At 41.5% G+C, this 18,725-nt stretch overlaps 1 protein-coding gene across 1 annotated transcript in view; it reads right to left on the reverse strand.

The window, feature by feature from the left end:
• The window catches only part of gpc5a (glypican 5a), a 110,712-nt gene that overhangs the window by 74,519 nt on the left and 17,468 nt on the right, over positions 1 to 18,725 (reverse strand). Inside the window, exons 3-6 of the mRNA XM_061815146.1 lie at positions 4,062 to 4,522; positions 3,749 to 3,982; positions 2,645 to 2,775; positions 2,370 to 2,495 (exon numbers count right to left, since the gene is read on the reverse strand). Of these exons, the coding sequence (XP_061671130.1) occupies positions 2,370 to 2,495; positions 2,645 to 2,775; positions 3,749 to 3,982; positions 4,062 to 4,522 (952 nt within the window). The remainder of the gene's footprint in view (positions 1 to 2,369; positions 2,496 to 2,644; positions 2,776 to 3,748; positions 3,983 to 4,061; positions 4,523 to 18,725) is intronic.

Genomic DNA, 18,725 nt, shown 5'->3' on the forward strand with positions numbered 1-18,725 from the left:
AGGAGGCAGTTCATGGCCGCCAGCCATTCCTTCTGTCTGTGTGTGTGTGTGTGTGTGTGTGTGTGTGTGTGTGTGTGTGTGTGTGTGTGTGTGTGTGTGTGTGTGTGGTGTGTGGTGTGTGTGTGTGTGTGTCTGTTCTGTATCCATGACGGATGGTGAAAGCATGTGGGAGTGTGTTGACCTTTCTGACGAGGCGAGGACAGCCTCCTCCTCTCTTACCAAAGTTTTTAAGATTTAGGTCTATGTTTTTCAGCCTCTCGACCCATTTAGTTGATTCAAACACTTCAAACGGTCTTTCAGAGGGATGAAAATTAAGATTTGATTTTCACCTATGACACCTATGACAGCTAAGGGAAGCTAAGTTCACGCAGATCTCTGCCATGATGTAACTTTTCAGATGCTATTACTGTATTCTTGATCACTATGATAATGGAACCAAAACAGGAGTACAGAATATTTGGATTCCCATGGCATTTTAAATAACATGTTGAAATTAGTTATTTTCGCCATGGGAAGACTCAAGGAATATGTTGTCCAATGGCCACCCCTCATTAATATCAGTATGAAATTCCTGATGTGTGTGAAAAATATCTGGATATGCATTAATTAGCAAACATTCCGCTCTGACCTTTTGGTCAGTCTGCAAATATTTCTCATTGACCGTTTAAGGCCAATTCATGCTTTGAGCAGATTAACAGCGCACCTATCTGCAAGTAAGATTTTTTTTCCAACATCAAAACTTTGTCACACTGGACAAAGGACAAAAAGGACGAACCCGAAAGAGAAGAAAGTGCTGAACAAATCCCCTGTGAAGTAGTAGACCCCCCCCCCCATCTACATTCAAAAAAGTACAGAGACTGGAGACAGTTTTTCTTAATCTGTGATTTTTATCTGATTGTTTTTTGTTTTGTTTTGTTTTGTTTATCCATATAAGGATGAGCATTAAATCTCAAGCTTCTGTGTCATGTTTGTGTGCTTATAAGTTTTTTTTTCTGTATTAAACAAGACAAAGCTGTTCTCACCACTTCTTTAAGACTATAAAGTAATTTGTGCCGCAGTTCATGGCCATTCTTTATGAGAGGCATCAACACACATGTACAGATTCAGACACACATGGGAACCAAACCAATCGTTTAAGGTCGCCGAAGCCTCGCTAAGTCTTTGTAAATCAGCCACCATGCAGCAGTGAGTTTTATTCCCTTCTCTCTCTGTGGATGTTGGCTTATGACCCATCGGCAGGAGGTTATTTATTGCATTTGTCATAGATTGTGTTGACTCCCAGAGACTCGTTTATGATTCGAGGCTAGTAGTAAGCTAACAGCATAGTGAGGATCTGAAGAGAATTGAGTGAACATTCTCCCCGACCCGCAGCCTTGTCTACTCTCTTTATAACAGACATCAAAATGAAACCCTAAGGCAAATAAGTTCCCATTAATGGCAATTATTGTGAATGAGAACGGCGGGCTAAAATGGGCCAGCAACAAACATTTTCCGGCAGGCTGAAGGCAGTGATGATGGGCAGCTTGCTGCTCTGCCTTCTCCAAATGAGAAAACAACCCGGGTCTTAAGGCCTGATATTGGAAATGTGAGGTAGTATTTTATAGAATACAACCAAAGGAAAGAGAAAACTAAACTAATGTGCAGGATCCATTGCAAGGCCTCTTTGAAAAGAAAGAACATTTTATTTCTGAAACTGTTTTTTCTCCCCCTCACACACAATCTCAACAAAGATGTCATCCTTTAAAGGACAACACCTAACCTGAGCCGCAAGTCCATTGTGAGCAAAGGTTAAAAGAAAAGCCCCCTGACCATTTCTGCAGGGTTTACAACGGCTGACAGCCGAAAGAACCACCCTGGACTGAGGATATATGAGGTGGTCCTTGAATGAGCACATAAGACAGGGCGCTGTGATGTAATGGAGGCAAAGCCGCCAACCGATGCTGTGGAGGAGGCCACTTTGTCTGCTAAACTTCACAACCATTCATACATGAGATCTATGGCCACATAATTTTATCCTACATCAGTGTCAGCGTGGCCATGTGGAGGGTGCGTATGAAACGGGTCAAAGAATGTGCAAATGACCTACTTGTGTCACGCTCTCCCAGGGAGATGACACAGGATCAAACCTTTGACACTGTACAAATCAGGGGAAATTGAAGCTGTCATAGTCTAAGTGCACATTTTGATAACATAGCCTCTACTGAGGTTATGTTTTTATGTCTCGCATTCAATTGCAATTGTGTGTTTGTGTGTTGCACAGATTTTATCTGAACTACAATCATCGTTTCAACTAAACGTAACATGCACAATTGACGAAATGTATAATGTTCAAGGACATGCGTACATAAAACAATAAGAGAGACTCACACCTTTTCACAATGTCGGTTCCATTCCAGCAGAACAGCCCGTCGTCAGAGGCCAGCTCGCTGACACACAACTGATCCGCAAGGCCACCGTAGTACGTCCGGGAGAGTCGGAGACTATTCAGAAAGTCCCTAAAAATTAATTCAAATGGAGACACACAAGGAGCTGATTTACAGGTACATTCTACATTCAATACCAACACAGAGTTCTCATCAACACTTAAGGATGACATTAGACTAATATTATGGCCTGCGATGCTTTATTTTGTTCAGTTTTGTACCTTCTCTTGACGGCGAGTGAGTCGCCCAATGCTTTGGTTGCAGTTTTAAAGTGGAATGATTCTCTGCTGCCAAGCTGGATGCTGGAGGTCTGCAAAGCCTTCCTGCTGGGCGGCCCACACAGTCTGTGCACCTGAACATAGAGACATAACCGTGTTGTTTTGAATATGGTTCTGTAACTCCTGCTCCATTCGAGGTTGAAGGGAAGGTAACAATTGGGTCCGATGCAAAAATAAATTTGTAGCTGGGCGTAATTAAACGATGTCACAGCATACCCAGTAGATGGCAATGTTGTGTTTAAATCAGTCCTGACAGGATGGGAGGAAACAGTGGTGAAATCCACCCATCCATCTATTTTCTTTGGCGTCTATCCTCACCAAGAGTGCTGGAGCCTATCCCAGCTGTCAACGGGCAGGAGGCGGGGTTGCCAGCCAATCGCAGGGCACATGGAGACAAACAGCCACACTCACAATCATACCTAGGGGCAATTTAGAGTGTCCATTTAATGTTGCATGTTTTTGGGATGTGGGAGGAAACCGGACTGCCCAGGGAAAACCCTGGCAGGCATGGCGAGAACACGCAAACTCCACACAGGTGCCGCCAGGATCAAACCCGGGTCCTCAGAACTGTCAGGCCAACGCTTTACCAGCAGAGTCACAGTGTCGCCCCAGTGGTGAAATGAAACGTCAGTATTTTCAGGGTAACAGCCTCTAGGTTAGAAAAAAAAAAACGATAAGTAGCTCATTTTTGGACTTGTAAACTTGGCTGATCGCGTTCATTTTTTTGAACGATGAACTTAACTTTGGACTAATTCATGAAGAAAATGAATTTTCCCAACACTGATTCTGTATTATTTCACATTACAATATATTAATTGCAAGGTAACGTTTTGCCAATATTGTGCACCCCCTAAAACCCTCACACACGCATCCTGGAGAAAACTCCACTAGCTGGAACTAACATTTAGCAGTGTTTTACACAAGAACCTGTACTTTTCCGTTAGACTCCGGGATGGAGTGTGTGTGTACTTTTCTCACTTCTGCTCACGTTCTTTCCATAAGCCTTAAAACTGAATACATCAAATGTTCCCACAAAGTGAGTCTGACCTGTGCCGAAATACGGGGTCCATTTCTTTGAGCATGTCCAAGAGCGTCGTGCATTTGCGTATGAATTCCCAGAAGCACTTGCTCCAAATCGTGAGGTCCGTGCATCCGAGCTGACAAGTCCTCTAGTGAGTGGACAAACTCCCTCCAGTGGATGTCAATTTCGGCCATGCTTGCCAAGCAGCCCCGCATCACGTTGAGGCAGTACCCCATGCAGGGTTTGGACTCAGTTAAGCCCTGTGGACACAAATGACTTTGGGATCAGTCTGGATTGATTCAAAACACTGAACGGGATTTCGGAGCAGTGCCAACCTACCTGGCAGTGGGGACAGTAATGCATCTTCAGCAAGGCCTTTCTGCACTCGCGGCTCATCTGCAAGTGGTCTGTGGTGTTTATGACTTCAATGCCCAGGTGCAAAGCTTGGAGGAGAACCTTGCCAGAGAACCCAGAGCGAGCAATCTGATCAGCCATTAAAGAAGGCGTCCCACCAAATGGCTTCACGTCACGGCTTGATGACCTCAGGCACTCACTGTAGCCTGCTGATAGGTCGGTGAGGCCTGGGTTGATGAAACGATTGTATACGATCGGGAAGAGGCCATCAAAAAATCTTTGGACAAAGTCCTCAACGTTGAGCTCAGACCCAAGCAAGAACAGACTAATGTCAGTGAAGAGTTCCTGCACAGGACCTTCTGTCTGATCTGCCATATTGCCATAGGACTCCCGCAGAAGAGCATTGGTGTGGTTCTCTGCCAGTCTCCTCAAAACCTCAAAGGTTCCTGTGAAAAAGACAGCAACGGTTAGCGATGGGGAGGGAGACGGGATTATCAATCATTGTGGCGCTTCAGGTAACATAGCAGGTGATGCCTTTCGCTGTAAAAGTCCCATGAGGGGGCCAAGTGTCTTTTATAAGTTTTGAACCAATTTGAAGATCCAGACTTTTTTTTCCTCAGTATTGTATAGAATAGAATGCAATTAAATTCATTTTCACAATGAGACGATGCATGGAATTCATTCCAAGCTGAGAAAAGGTGGTGTAAAAAAAAATTAGAACATGAGGGTAAGGGGTGCCACGGTGAGTGACTAGTTAGCACATCCCCCTCACAGTTCTGATGACTCAGGTTCTCACAATCTCCCTGTGCCTACGTGGGTTTTCTCCGAGTACTCCGCTTTCCTCCCACATTCCAAAAACATGTATGGTAGGTTTATTGAAGACTCTAAATTGCCCGTAGGTGTGAACAGTTGTTTGTTTGTTTCTATGTGCGCTGCAATTGGCTGGCAATCAGTTCAGCCTCTCACCCAGAGTCGGCTGAGATAGGCTCCATCACGCACACAACTCTAGTGAGGATAAGCAGTATGTAAAATGGATGAACGGATGACGGCAACAAGAAGACACAGCTTCAAGAAGTGCCAGATTTAAAGTTGTGTTCATAAATATTTTCAGCATGAGTGTATGAGTTTATTTTCTATATATTTCACTAAAAAAAAATCCTCCTTTTGTTATTCTTCCATTCACCAAATAGAAATCATTTTGGGAATCCGAATTGACTTAATGCTGGACAGGTTTTACTTTATTTTTATTTATTTATTTATTTATTTATTTATTATTTATTTATTTTGGGGGGGGGTCAGACAGTTGGGAAAAAAACTTTTTTTTTTAAATTTGTACAAAGTAACTATATTTTTAGCATGACTGTACATGAACATGTACATGCTTTCATTTTATATTCCTACAGTGTTCAATGGAAACATCACAGTGACCAGATAACTCAAGGGAGTTTGAAAAAAAAATGTCCCACAGTTAGTTGGGGATTTATCACTTTTTTTGTCACCACCACAGAGGACTTTAGTTGAAAAAAAGGCACCAACCACTTGGGTATACGGAAGATAGAAACCGGGGCAGACCACGAACAGCATATAATTGACACCATTAGAATTATAATTTCTTTTTCTTTTCTTTTTTAACCTCCAGTAAGTCTTTTCAGGATTGGTTCCCACATAAAGAAAAAAAGACAAACAAAGAAATAATTAATCTGGGTGGAGGTAAACATTTTTGGTTGATGGTTGATTCCACAGGCACAAAAAACACTAACACAAACAACAAAACAAAAAAAAGAAAAGAAAGGGGAAAAAAAAGAAAAAAGTAGTCTCTGGTCAAGCTCCATCCATCCATTTCTGAGCCACTTATCCTCATGTCATGTCATATTCATGCCAGACAATTTAAAACTTCCTCAACTAGAGCAGAAGTACTTTTCTCTGTTTATCTCTCCACGTTTTGTGTTCCTGCGCCACAAGAAAACATGGCAAGCCTTTAGTGCAACAGCGGCACCTGTTGGACATGGTGGGGAAATGCTCTACTTGCCACAGACACCATAAGACCACACTACCGTGGATAACAGTGATGCCGGTAACGTGTGTTTTGAGTCACGATTGGAGTAACACACGACTTCCCCAGGAAAGTAGTCAAACCAAAGTTACTTTTTCAAAACATCAGTAGGTACTTTTGCAATGGAAATGTCCATCTATCTATTTTCAACACCACTGAACCAGGTGGGTCACATCGTCCTGAAGCCTACCCCAACTGAGACTACACCCTGAAATGGTCACCAGTCAGTTGCAGGGTACATCCAGTATAGACACAGAAAACTATTCGCATTCACAGCGTCATTGAGTGGGAACTGAACCCACGCTGCCCACAGGATCACTCAATTGTATTACTGCACCTTCAATGACTGCAACGTCAACATCCCTCACTAAACACAAATGCTCAGTCCATGATGTGAAGTCATGAGCTGTGCAGCCGCATTAAAATGAGACCATACTTCTTTTCTAAAAAATGGAAGCAAATAACTGGGAAGCTATTGTTGATTCTACAGTGCACGGTTATGGTGTACTACCATAAAAGTGCAAAGAAATGTGTAATTTCCCCGTCTCCACACTATTTTTGTTATTTTCCCCGGTGAAAAAATGTATTTGATTGAGATTTTAATTTGCATTTTAAGAATTGAGTTTATTTGGCATGTTAAATGTGCAAAGCATTCTGGGTTAATTATTCATATCGAGTGCACGATGATCAATCATCAAGGGTAAGGATTGACTCACTGAAGGACTTGCAATATCCACCCATCCATTTTCTGAGCCACTTATGCTCATCAGGGTCACGGGAGTGCTGAAGCGAATCTCAGCTATCTTCGGGACGAGGCGGGGTACACCCCGAACTGGTTGCCAGCCAATTGCAGAGCAGATAGAAACAAACAACTATTCGCACTCATAATCATGCCTCAGGGCAATTTAAAGTCTTCAATAAACCTGCCATCCATGTTTATTGTCATGTAAGAGGAAACTGGGGTGCGCGGAGAAAACAGATGCAGGCACAGTGACAATTTGGGGATTTGAACCCCAGTCCTCAGAACTGTGAGGTAGAAGCTCTAACTAGTCACCCGCTGTGGCACAGGTCTTGGAATACTTCATTATTATTTACAATGAAAAGTGAGAAGTCTCAAGTTTGACTGTGAACTGGTTCTGAACACGCTGCAAGTGTTTTCTCACTCTTCACATCTAAATTTCTGAGATGGGAGGGATGGTGTGTGTGTGTGTGTGTGTGTGTGTGTGTGTGTGGTGTGTGTGTGTGTGTGTGTGTGTGTGGTGTGTGTGTGTGTGTGTGTTGTGTGTGTGTGTGTGCGTTGGTGGGGTGTACTTTCACGATTATGTGTACAAGTAATCAGTACCTTAACCAAGTTACTTTTAAGATCAAGTAATCACCAAAGTCACTATGTTCCTTTTTCAAGGTCACTGGATCAACAATGGTAGTTAAAGAGATGAATTGTCAATTGGAAACTTGTTTAATTAACTCACAATATGTATTATTTGTTTATGATTAATAACAGAACACAGATCACAATAGGCAAGCTGCATAAGGATGTAGGAAACTATTTGGAAATCTTGATAGTGCAACAAGTCAGTTAATACCTAAGCTACAGCCAATGTGACATCATGTGCTGATCATGAGTTGTGAGGAATGAGGTTGGGGGGGGCACAGTTTGACAAGAGGGCTCATAGAAGAGTCTGCCTTGCCTGCAAGCACAATGTCTCGAACGGGTAACATTAAACACAGCTAAACCTGGATTCTGTGAATAAGCGGTCCATCCGTTTCAAATATTTGACTTGTTCTGTTCTGGGTCAAGCCAGTCCCCATTGATGATGGGCGAAAGGCGCACAGGTTGTCACTGAGTCAAAGGGCACATATCGAGGCAGAAAACTACTCACACTTCACACTGAGTGGGAAGGAAAACCACAACCACAACACCAGACAAAAATGTGCTCACGAAGTACAGTTTGAGGCTATTACAGGTCTCGAGTGTATGAAGCAAAGCAGTCAGAGTAATGAGGGATCCCACGGGGAATCCAGCACATGCCCCGGCTGGAGGGAAACACACAAGACTGTGGAGACAAATGAAGATCATCTGTCAAACTCCATAAATATCTGTTGGGCTAACAATTTTGCCTGTGTTTTATCTCGCTGCCTAACCTCTACAGTTAATCTTGCCATTCGGTCCGTCATCATTCAGACAAACATAAAAGGGCATGATTAATAACCTCAGTATCATCCCTGCACACTGAGGAAGTCTCAACGTGTGCGCAAACACTTTCTGATCAAATTTTACTTGCCAAAAAAAACGAAGCAGCGTCTCACAAAGGAGGCCGTGGCCAGCAGCAACGCCCGAAGGCAAGCCTGGCGACCGCAAATGAGGATGGGGGTAAAGGGGGGTTTTAGGAAAACCTGCGTTTGGGTTTTTTTTTTTTCTTCTTCTTCAAACTGAGAAGAGTCAAGGCGACTTTCTACTCCCACCGAGCCTGACAAACTCTCATCACCACTCCTTTGATCATCTTAATTGAAAAAACAACTCCTGTCACATTCCTGTAGCAATGTTATTTACATCTTGATGCTATTTTTATGTCAAATCAAAGAAGTTTTGTTCTTTCTCACAAAAATGAAACAAAATCGAATGCAGCATTTTGTGACCTAAATGTGCACAGTGGGGTGAATCTCACAATATTGCCAATTTAAAGTCCAACTGATGCCAAAAGCATGAGTTTTACTATGTTTTTAGTTTTTAAAAAAAAGTCAGCTGGAATGGACCCATCCATTTTTTCACCTCCATGTGGGTTTATACCGGTTTTACCCTCAGGAAAGTAGCTCTTCGCTCTTTCGTCTTAGCCAAAATGCCGGCTTGTTGTATTGCTGGATATTGCTCGAACACTCGGGAGGATGGATTCACTCTTCACGCTTTTCCAAAAGACGCGGTTCATCGTGAAAAATGGATTGCAGAGGTGCAAAGGAAGAGAGCTTCCTGGGTTCCAAATGACAAGTAGGTGTGGAAAGAGCTATTAAGAAATACTAAATACTAACACTTAAATATTATTAATATTAAAAAATAAAACGAGCCAGGGTGGCTCAGCGCAGTGCCGGGCTACATTACGCTAGCGGCTGAGTTCGCTACATACTATCATACTGTCGAGGAATCTCTTGTTAGTTAGAAGTGACCTGTATATCATCCAAATATCGCTCAAAATCTCTCTTTACAAAATTAATATCCGATTTAAAAAAAAAACTGCAGTTCTACGTGAATTGTATAATCCCACTCTTACCAAGTATAATGTAGCTACAAACTGTAAACAAAATACAACTATGCAGTTGGCCACTGCTTCTACACCACGGCAAACTACAACTACACTCAGGAACATACTTTTGACTATGAAATCTCCTCTTCTCATATTGCGCTGATAAAGCAAATTACATATTGCCCAGAGGTGTCAAGCTCATTTTTTGTCACAGCTCACATTGTAGTCATGGCTTCGCTCTTACTGTGAAGCTAAAGGAATTATCACATATAATTAATTATATGTCAAAATGGTGGATTTAAAAGCAGAAGCTTGCATTACATATTTTTCAATTATTACATTTCTTTTCAAAAGTTAGTTGGTAACAAAAAAGGTTTCCAATATCCTCATGTTATTACAAAAAAACACAATTATCAATTTTTATTTGCTTTCGGTGGCCACATAAAATGCTGTGTGGGCCAGACCTGGCCCACGGGCCACCAGTTTGACCTGTGATATAGCCATTTCTGAGCCGTTTATCCTCACAACGGTCGCGGACATGTTGGAGCCTATTGCAACTATCTTCGGGCCTTGCTCTATAGTATGTCAAAAAAGCTTTGACATTTGATCCCGTTTTCCCGCTGCCTCCCAAAATATTGATGCCCTCTTTTTCTCAGTCGGAGGATCAAGTTAACTGTGACAGTGTGAGCTAATCTGGTGATGAGTTACACTTCGGGTCGAAACTTCTGGCAGTTGACACTGAAAAGCGGGAAACTATTTCTTCTTCACTCCCTCATGTGCTAGCACATACGCCTTCCTTTTATCTGTAAAAATTATTTTGAAGGTCACTGTGACATTTTAACATGGATACAAATGCGTACGTCAAGATCAAATACTACAAGCTGGCATGCAGTGTGGAAAATAATATCACCATGGAAACAAAGGATTGAAAACAGGTAATTGTTTTGCCTAATGAGATCCCACAATGTTTTCAGCAAAAGGATCACGGTGCCTTTTAATTGGCATTGGCCAGGAGTCCTGAGTGTATTTGTTAAAGCATATCATCTTCTTCTTCTTTTCCTTTTGGCTTGTCCCGTTTGGGGTTGCCACAGCGTGTCATCTTAGATGAACGCATATTTTGTTTGGCAGTTTTTTTTTTTTTTAGTATTGTGGTTGTAGTGACATACATTCTTTTACACGACTAGATAAGGTAACCAAACTCTTATAATCAAGTGATATGATGCAGTGTAGCTGCAACACATTCAGTTATTTTGGAATTCTTTAGGCTGCGCAGCTGTGCCTTGGTTTTGAAGGGATGTGGTAAATAGTGATATTACGCTACTGTTTACTTTCTCCACAAGAGGGGGACGTTTATTCTTTATTTGATTATTTCGCATTGGCTCTATCTCCAAAATGTTTTCTCTGTGTTTGGGACGCATTTCAATGACAGGTTCACCAGATTTATAAAGCAGTTTGAAACAATCAGGATAAAGGAGCTACAATGACAACAAGGACCTTGGAGGAGCTGTTGAAAACCACAAAATATGACTTTTATTATCTGGGAAAACAAAAGAGCCAGTGATATTGGATACGTGGGAGAAAATGTTGGGTGAGAGGCGCCATCTAGAGGCTATTCACAGTAGGAGAGTCCCACAAATCAACTACAACCATCATCGAGTACTACAAAATGGCACACGTTGTCCTTGCTTTTTGTTCCAGGAACTTGATTTATGTGAATGACTCAATGTGCTCAGTGATTATTAAAAAAAGAAATGGGAATCTATTGTTGACACACTTACTTATTAACCTTTGATTTAACTGTTTCCTTGTTGTCAAGGTTCCTCTTTCCTTTAATAGATATCCCAATGAAGCAGCAGAAGTACGAGCTGTATAAAAAGTGCCTTAATTTCTGCTAGTCCTTATTTAAAAGTCCTCATGCAAAGGAGAGGAGCACTTTATCCATTAATTTTGGATAATCCATAATCTTAGAAGAGTACCCATTGAAAACCCACACAAACATGGGAGAATATATTCCACACAGAAGGGCCGGTGCCAAGATTGCAGCCCTAAACCAGAGAACTTCAAGGATCTGACAAAGCAGACCCGCATAAAAGCTGATAGCGATGATAAAACGTGGCCACAGGGTAAGATAAGGAACTCAGGCATACACATCGTACACAAATCAGCACGTCCTTGCAGGTCACGTCCATGAAGCTGAAGAGTGTGCGTGAGACAGCTCAGTCTACCTGCAAGCGTTGGTCTACAAACAAACCGGATAGAAAAACAGCGGCCGGTCTGTGTGGTGTATTTGTTTGTGTTGGGGCGTGTGCAAGCATGTTTGAAGCAGGAGGGGGAGTGCAATATGAAGAAGAATACTCCAAATCTGGCTGAGCCACGTAGGACCATGCATCCAAGCGAGTGGCTTATCTCTTGAACCCCCACCCCCAACCCCAGCTGAAATTGGCACTGCACATATCGACAAACTGACCGACACATGGCTAAGACATGTTGACGGCCCTGGGATAGTTCCTTTGTCCTTCACTTCCTTGAATAAGGTAGGCAATGTTTTATAGCCTCCAAAGTGTTACACACGTGTGTATCATGATTGACTTCACCCTGACAGGAAGTGGATGGAATGCATTAAGGACAGATAGATGAAGAATATTCAGGCGCGTGAATATACTTCCCATCTCAGACGCAGACTTGCCATCAGGCCTTATCTGTGCATACCTCCTCTTGCATAACAGCAAAGTACGTACATTTGCCACTGATAAGACTATATCCAGGCTTGTTTTGATACATCTGTACAGACCCACCTGAACAACAAAACAATACTTCCCTCTCGTATCAATCGCTCCCATTTTGCACTCCATCTTTCCACGCAAGTCCTCTCTTCCTTCACAAGGCTTAAGAGTCAATATTTGAGGATTTGGGGTAGCAGAAATCAAAGAGTTCAAAGAGCACAGAGTTCGGCGGTGAACGTAACCTTTAATATGCTGTTCCGGAAAAGAAGCAGAGGGGGTCAATGAAGTTGGACACAAGAGTTTCTTGTTGCTGTGAATGTGTGTGCGCTTGAGCGCCTGCTACATGCAGGACCAACATCTCATACAGTGGATGTAGAAAAGCAGGTCAGGGTTTCGACATATGCACTAGTGCATATCTTTTGGAAAGCTCCACACATAAAGACGCGAAAGATCGCACAGGGAGAGTGACGGCAATTACAAAGGGCCAGCCAGAGTTAAAATCACAATATTATGATAAAACTTTCATTCATTTTAAGTGGGGTCTCTGTGTGATGCTATTGAGAGCTTCCTGTGACAGGTAAGTCACGCAAAGCTCAAAATCATCAATGAAGGAACTAAGAGGCTTTTGTATAGCAGTCCCAGTGCATTGGATGTCACAAAGTAGTCCACTCGCAAATAGCTACCCCAACTTAAACACGTGAGATTTTCAACAAACTACAATATGACAGTATTTCAAAGCTTATTCTTCAACACATTCCTCTAAGGTAAAAAAAAAAAAAAAAAATACTCGTGAACGTGCCTCATTCATTGCCTTCAAATTTCCAATGAAAATGTAACCATCCACCCACCGATTTTCTGTACGGCTTATCCTCATTAGGGTAACTGCCGAGTTGGAGTCCATTTTAGCTGAATTTGGGTGGAAGGTAAGCTACACCCTGGACTAGTCGCCAGCCAAGCAGGCAGGGTATGTATGTAGTCAAACAAATAACCAATTACACTCACAATCCCACTTATTTATAATTTAGAATATTCAATTAACTTAACATGAAAAATCCCCACACCCTCAAAAAAGAAAACATTCATTGCAAATTCCACATTGAAAAAACAGAGCCCAAGATTTGAACCTCCAACCCAGAGCTTTGCGGTAAACATAAAAATGAAATGTGTTATGGCAAACACATGTGCCTAAAATGTTCCTGTTTCCTCAATTTCAACATTCTTCCACTGCATTCCACTGCATATTTTCAAAGATTGCTAAACACAGATCATTTTAAGTGTTGTTTATCAAATCGATATACAATGTACGATTTAATTGCCTGCAACAGAAAGAATTGTAATGCACAGCCCATACAGAGCATCTGAAAAAAGACTTGACAGCTGACATTGTAGGCCTACATGACAACGGGGTGCTTTTCACAGAGCATTGTTGTTTTTGGTGCCAAAACGCAGACAGAGACATGCAATTGCACCATGAGGATCATCAAGGGCTGACGTTAACAGTGGCCTGATGGCTCAGGGCCAGTATGGCGCCGTATTGCAACACAAATTACAGATTGTAGGCTAACTGGGCTTGTACAAAATTCATAAATGAATATGTTGACCCTTCAAAGGGGTCCCCAGATCCAAAGTTTGAGAATACCCAATGTAAATGGTCATGGTTATTATATTGTTATAGTTACGGATTACTGGTTAGCATATCTGCCTCACAGTTCTGAAGACCAGGTGTTCAAATCCCAGCCCCGCCTGTGTGGAGTTTGCTTGTACTGCCCATGCCAGCGTGGGTTTTCTCCAGATGCTTCAGTTCCCTCCCACATCCCAAAGACATGCATGGTAGATTAATTAAAGACTAAATTGCCCATAAGTGAGAATGTGAGTGCAAATGGTTGTTGGTTTATATGTACCCTGCCATTGGCTGGCGACGAGTAAAGGATGTAGCCCGCCTCTCAGCCAAAAGATAGCTGGGATAGGCTCCAGCTTGTCTGTGACCCTTATGTGGATAAGCAATATGGAAAATGGATCAATATGAAGGACCATTACCACTTCTGACAGGCGCACCACAATTTGGCTCAAGGTGACACTAAAAAAAGAAGACGTTAGTTGCCTGCTGCTCCTGTGCACATTAGACAAGACAGAGTTTGGGGGGGAATAGCCATAACACTTCTACAGCTTGTGTAAATTCACCACAGACAGTACCTACAACAACAGTCACTGAATAAATGTTTATATAAACTATATACTGGATGTGTGTGATACACACCACCCCTCAAAACCCACGCACCTTGTGGGAAAATAGATTTGCATAATCATACAAAAGAGCACCCCAAGAAACAAAGAAATGGGGGTACAGATACTGTACATACTATATCTCCTTCCTTGGCAGAGGTGATGATTCTAAAAATGTCAACAAGACAAATCAAGTTAATCCAATGGGCTAAGGGGGAAGGAGGCTGACAGTATATACTTTCTAGCTATAAAGATTGACAAACCACCCACGCCAGGATGCTGCAGATATGCACAGCAATTATGCTATTATATTTGCTACATTAGAGGACAGGATCAGGGGGGAGGATTTGAAGAGGGGAGCACAAACAAGGCTTGGTGTGTTGCTGTGTTTAAGGTTTCTTTGCAGACTAATCCTTGGAGACTCCTTCCTAATGCAGGAAATACTTTCTTCCCTCAAAACAGCGAAAAGAAGCGATTTCAGAATCATGATTGGGAAAGTTCTCGAGAAGCATTCTGGAAGCTTTTCCTTAGCAAAATAAAGTTATTTTCCCCGGGTTGATGAAGGAGAATTACACCTCACTTATTTTAAGAAACCAAAGCAAAGCACAATTATTTGGATAGGGCATTTCATACACAAGGTAACTCAATGTGGTTTACATGATTGAAAGCATTTCAATAAAAAGAAATAAAACATTAAAACTAGAAAAAATAAAAATGACAAAATAAATAAAAGTATAGTTAAAACAACATTCAGTGCAAGAAATATCATTGAAAAGTGGAAATACTTTCAACCCGGATTTAAAAACATTCACACTTGGGGCTGACAACACCTCTGTTGCCTCATTTTGGCGCATTCACTTATTTATCTGCTTCAGACAGTACCACAACACCTCGATTGAAATGTACTCATCTGGAGACACAGCTACATTTACCTGTGTATCATCTGCATAGCTATGACAGTCAAAATTAAAGTTGTGAGATATTTGACCCAAGGGTAGCATATACAGGTTAAACAGGACGGTTCCAAGAACTGCCCCGTGAGGGAGCCCATCGGTCATTCCCATTTATTTAGATTGAGCCCTTCCAATGGTTACGGACCTGCACCATTTAAGGACCGTTCCATTTAATCCTACTCACGTTTCCAACCAGTTCAGTAGTATATTATGGTCTACCGTATCAAAAGCCACATTGGTATCCAACGAGACAGAAACTGACACATTTACTGGGTCAGTATTCAACCTTAAATCATTTAGCACTTTGAAGGTGAAAGGGAGTATATAATGTACTTGAAAAAGGAAATATGGTTTGTGTGGGTGGCTGTGATGTATTTCATTGCAGTGTCCACTGTAAACATTTTTTAGGAACACTGTCAACTTAAGTACAAAAACACGACATTGAAAAATTATTCTGCACTCCTCCACACATTTCTGTAAATGTCTAAAAGGGCAAAAACCATGTCATAAAATCCCAGTTATGGTTTAGGGGCAAGCTGTGCCATCTCATCAAGAAAATGGCCCAAAGACAACCACCAGGAGCAATAGAAATCTCCATTTCAAAAGCCCCCACAGGGGACAAACTATGTAAAATGCTGATGAGTGTGTTTATTTTTAGAACTCAGCACCAAGCATGAAGTGGCTGGGAATAAAGTGCATATCGTAGTCTGTGAATGTGTGTGTGTGTGTGTGTGTGTGTGTGTGTGTGTGTGTGTGTGGTAGCATTGATGCAAAGTAGTTGCCTAGAAGTGGCAACTCCACATTGCTGGATAGTGTTGTGTTTGTGTGTGTGTTAGTGCTAGTGTGTGCGTGCATGCGTGTGCATGTGAGTAATAACACAGAAACGATATTGTTTTCATTGGACCCACAGTATATTGTGCCTGGCAGTAGGGTGGATCAGCTGGTAAAGCGTTGGCCTCACAGTTCTAAGGTCCCGGGTTCAATCCCGGACCCGGTTGTGTGGAGTTTGCATGTTCTCCCCGTGCCTGCGTGGGTTCCCTACGGGTACTCCGGTTTCCTCCCACATCCCAAAAATATGCAACATTAACTCGACGCTCTAAATTGTCCCTAGGTGTGATTGTGAGTGCGGCTGTTTGTTTCCATATGCCCTGCGATTGGCTGGCAACCAGTTCAGGGTCCACCCTGCCTCCTGTCGTTGCCTGGACTGTCCACGAAACATAAATCACAATCCACATCATGCAAAAAAGGAGCTCTCTAAACACTAAAATTTGAAATTCTAAACTTGCATGAGCCTGGAAAAAGTCCTGCTGTAAATTTGTCCACGGTAAGGCATATAGTTCATAGATGAAGAAAGTTCAGCACTGGATCTATGTCGGGTAAATCATTAAACCGGAATGGATGTCACGAGGAAGCCACTGATGTCTTAAAAATATATGTTAGAGACTTGAAGTTTTGCAAAGGAGCGCTTGGATGTTCAACGGCGCGACTGATCAAATATTCTGTAGACAAATGAAACCAAAGTTGAGCCGTTTGGAGAGAACACACAATGCAGTGTGTTGAGGGGGAAAAAAGGCACACCACACCACCAACACCTCATTCCAACTGGGAAATATGGTGGAGGGGACATCGTTGCTTCAGAGACTGGATGAATTGCTTTTATCAATTAAAAATGAATTCCCAAATGAATCAAGAGGACACAGGAGCAGTGAAGATCGTCTACACCCCCCGCATTAAATCCAAACACAAGACGGTTGACGCAACAAGGGCAACAAACCAAAAGACGATAAATCAACAACTAAATCGCTTCATACTAAGAAAATATGTCTTCTGCTGTGGTATGGCCCTGAAAACAATTTACAATGCATATCCAAGAACACTGAAGAAGTAAAATGTATCAAAGAGTATTAGAGAGTACTCCAGCATTCCTCCTGGCCACTGTGAAGGTCTGATATGCAAGTACAGGAAACGTTTGTTTGAGGTTATTGCCGCCACAGGAGGCTCAACGAGTAATTAAATCTCAAGAAGGGCTGCACAATATTTTGGTGGGGGGGTGACATTGCAGTTTTCTTCAACCCTACAATACATATTGCGATGTTAAAAAATACAAGATAACATACAGTATATATAACCAGCAGGTGTGCGAGTGTGTGGATCGATGAATTGATCTTTGAACTACTTTTCCCAAAACTGTTCATGTATTATTTCACATCGCCATATATATATATATATATATATATATATATATATAATATATATATATATATATATATATATATATATATATATGAGAGTTTTTTTTTTTTTTTTTTACAAAAAGTCCATCTGAATTTAAATGTACACTAGTATTGAGCAATAGTCCACCCAAACATAAAGTTAAAATCCTTTCTTTTCATGCCCAACTATAATGCAGTCATTAGCACATTCTTAAGACTATTCATTCATTTTTAATCTATTTCACACCTATGTTTGAACGTATGCATTAGTAATTCTGTATTTGAGCACATTATTTTAGGCAAAATATATTGTGTACACTTGCAGTTTTTCCCTTTAATAATCCCGTGGCTCGCCCACTTGTCGCCAACCATAATCTGTTGTGACGTGTATTCAGTCGACTCATTTTGAAGAACGATACAGTAAACACATACGTCTAAGTGTTTCTTGTGTCCTCACTGAGAGTTATCAAAAAAAAATTTACATAACACTCTGGGCTGCTCAGTGTGTGCTGTTCAATGAGTTATAATCTACCGTAAAATTGATGCTAATCATATTAGCACGTCCAACCAAGTCCTGGTTCTAGTGATTTATTCATGTGACACACTTGATTGACTGCATATCAGTACACTAACATCGTGCAGGACCCTCTAAATGGTACTTCTGCACAAATGTACATTGTGTGTAAATAGATAAATGTAATTTTGCAGTCCTAATCCAAAAGTTCACATACTTTTCCCTGCAGCACTGACTTTTACGTGGTGTTCAAGAACAACATGGAACCATATCATTTTGTTTTGTTGTAGTTCAGTAAAGCTGTGTTTGTCTATTGTTGTGAATTAGATGACGATCAGAATATAAAGGCATTTGCAAAGAGTTAACACTTTTTTCTTTTGATTATAGATCCCTGGCAACAAGTTGTCAGGCAAACGAATCGAGAAATTCTGCTGCCCAATATTGCTGTGACAATCATACAGCCAAAAACATCATGTGATTGTGATATTTATCTCTTTTTGTGTGTGTGTGTGTGTGTGTGTGGTGTGTGTGTGTGTGTGTGTGTGTGTGTGTGTGTGTGTGTTAAGACACGAGATGGATTGTTGGTTTGATTTTACTAAATTATCATTGGATGACAAAAAACTGCACATCCAAAATGCAGAGATTTTCTTGATACACAACACGAAAAATTTTTGTAAATGTAAAAACATGTCAAGAGTTTCACCTGAACAAAATGCTTGAAAAAAAAAAACAAC

This window comes from Syngnathoides biaculeatus, chromosome 3 (assembly GCF_019802595.1).
Source record: "Syngnathoides biaculeatus isolate LvHL_M chromosome 3, ASM1980259v1, whole genome shotgun sequence".
NCBI classification, from domain to species: domain Eukaryota; kingdom Metazoa; phylum Chordata; class Actinopteri; order Syngnathiformes; family Syngnathidae; genus Syngnathoides; species Syngnathoides biaculeatus.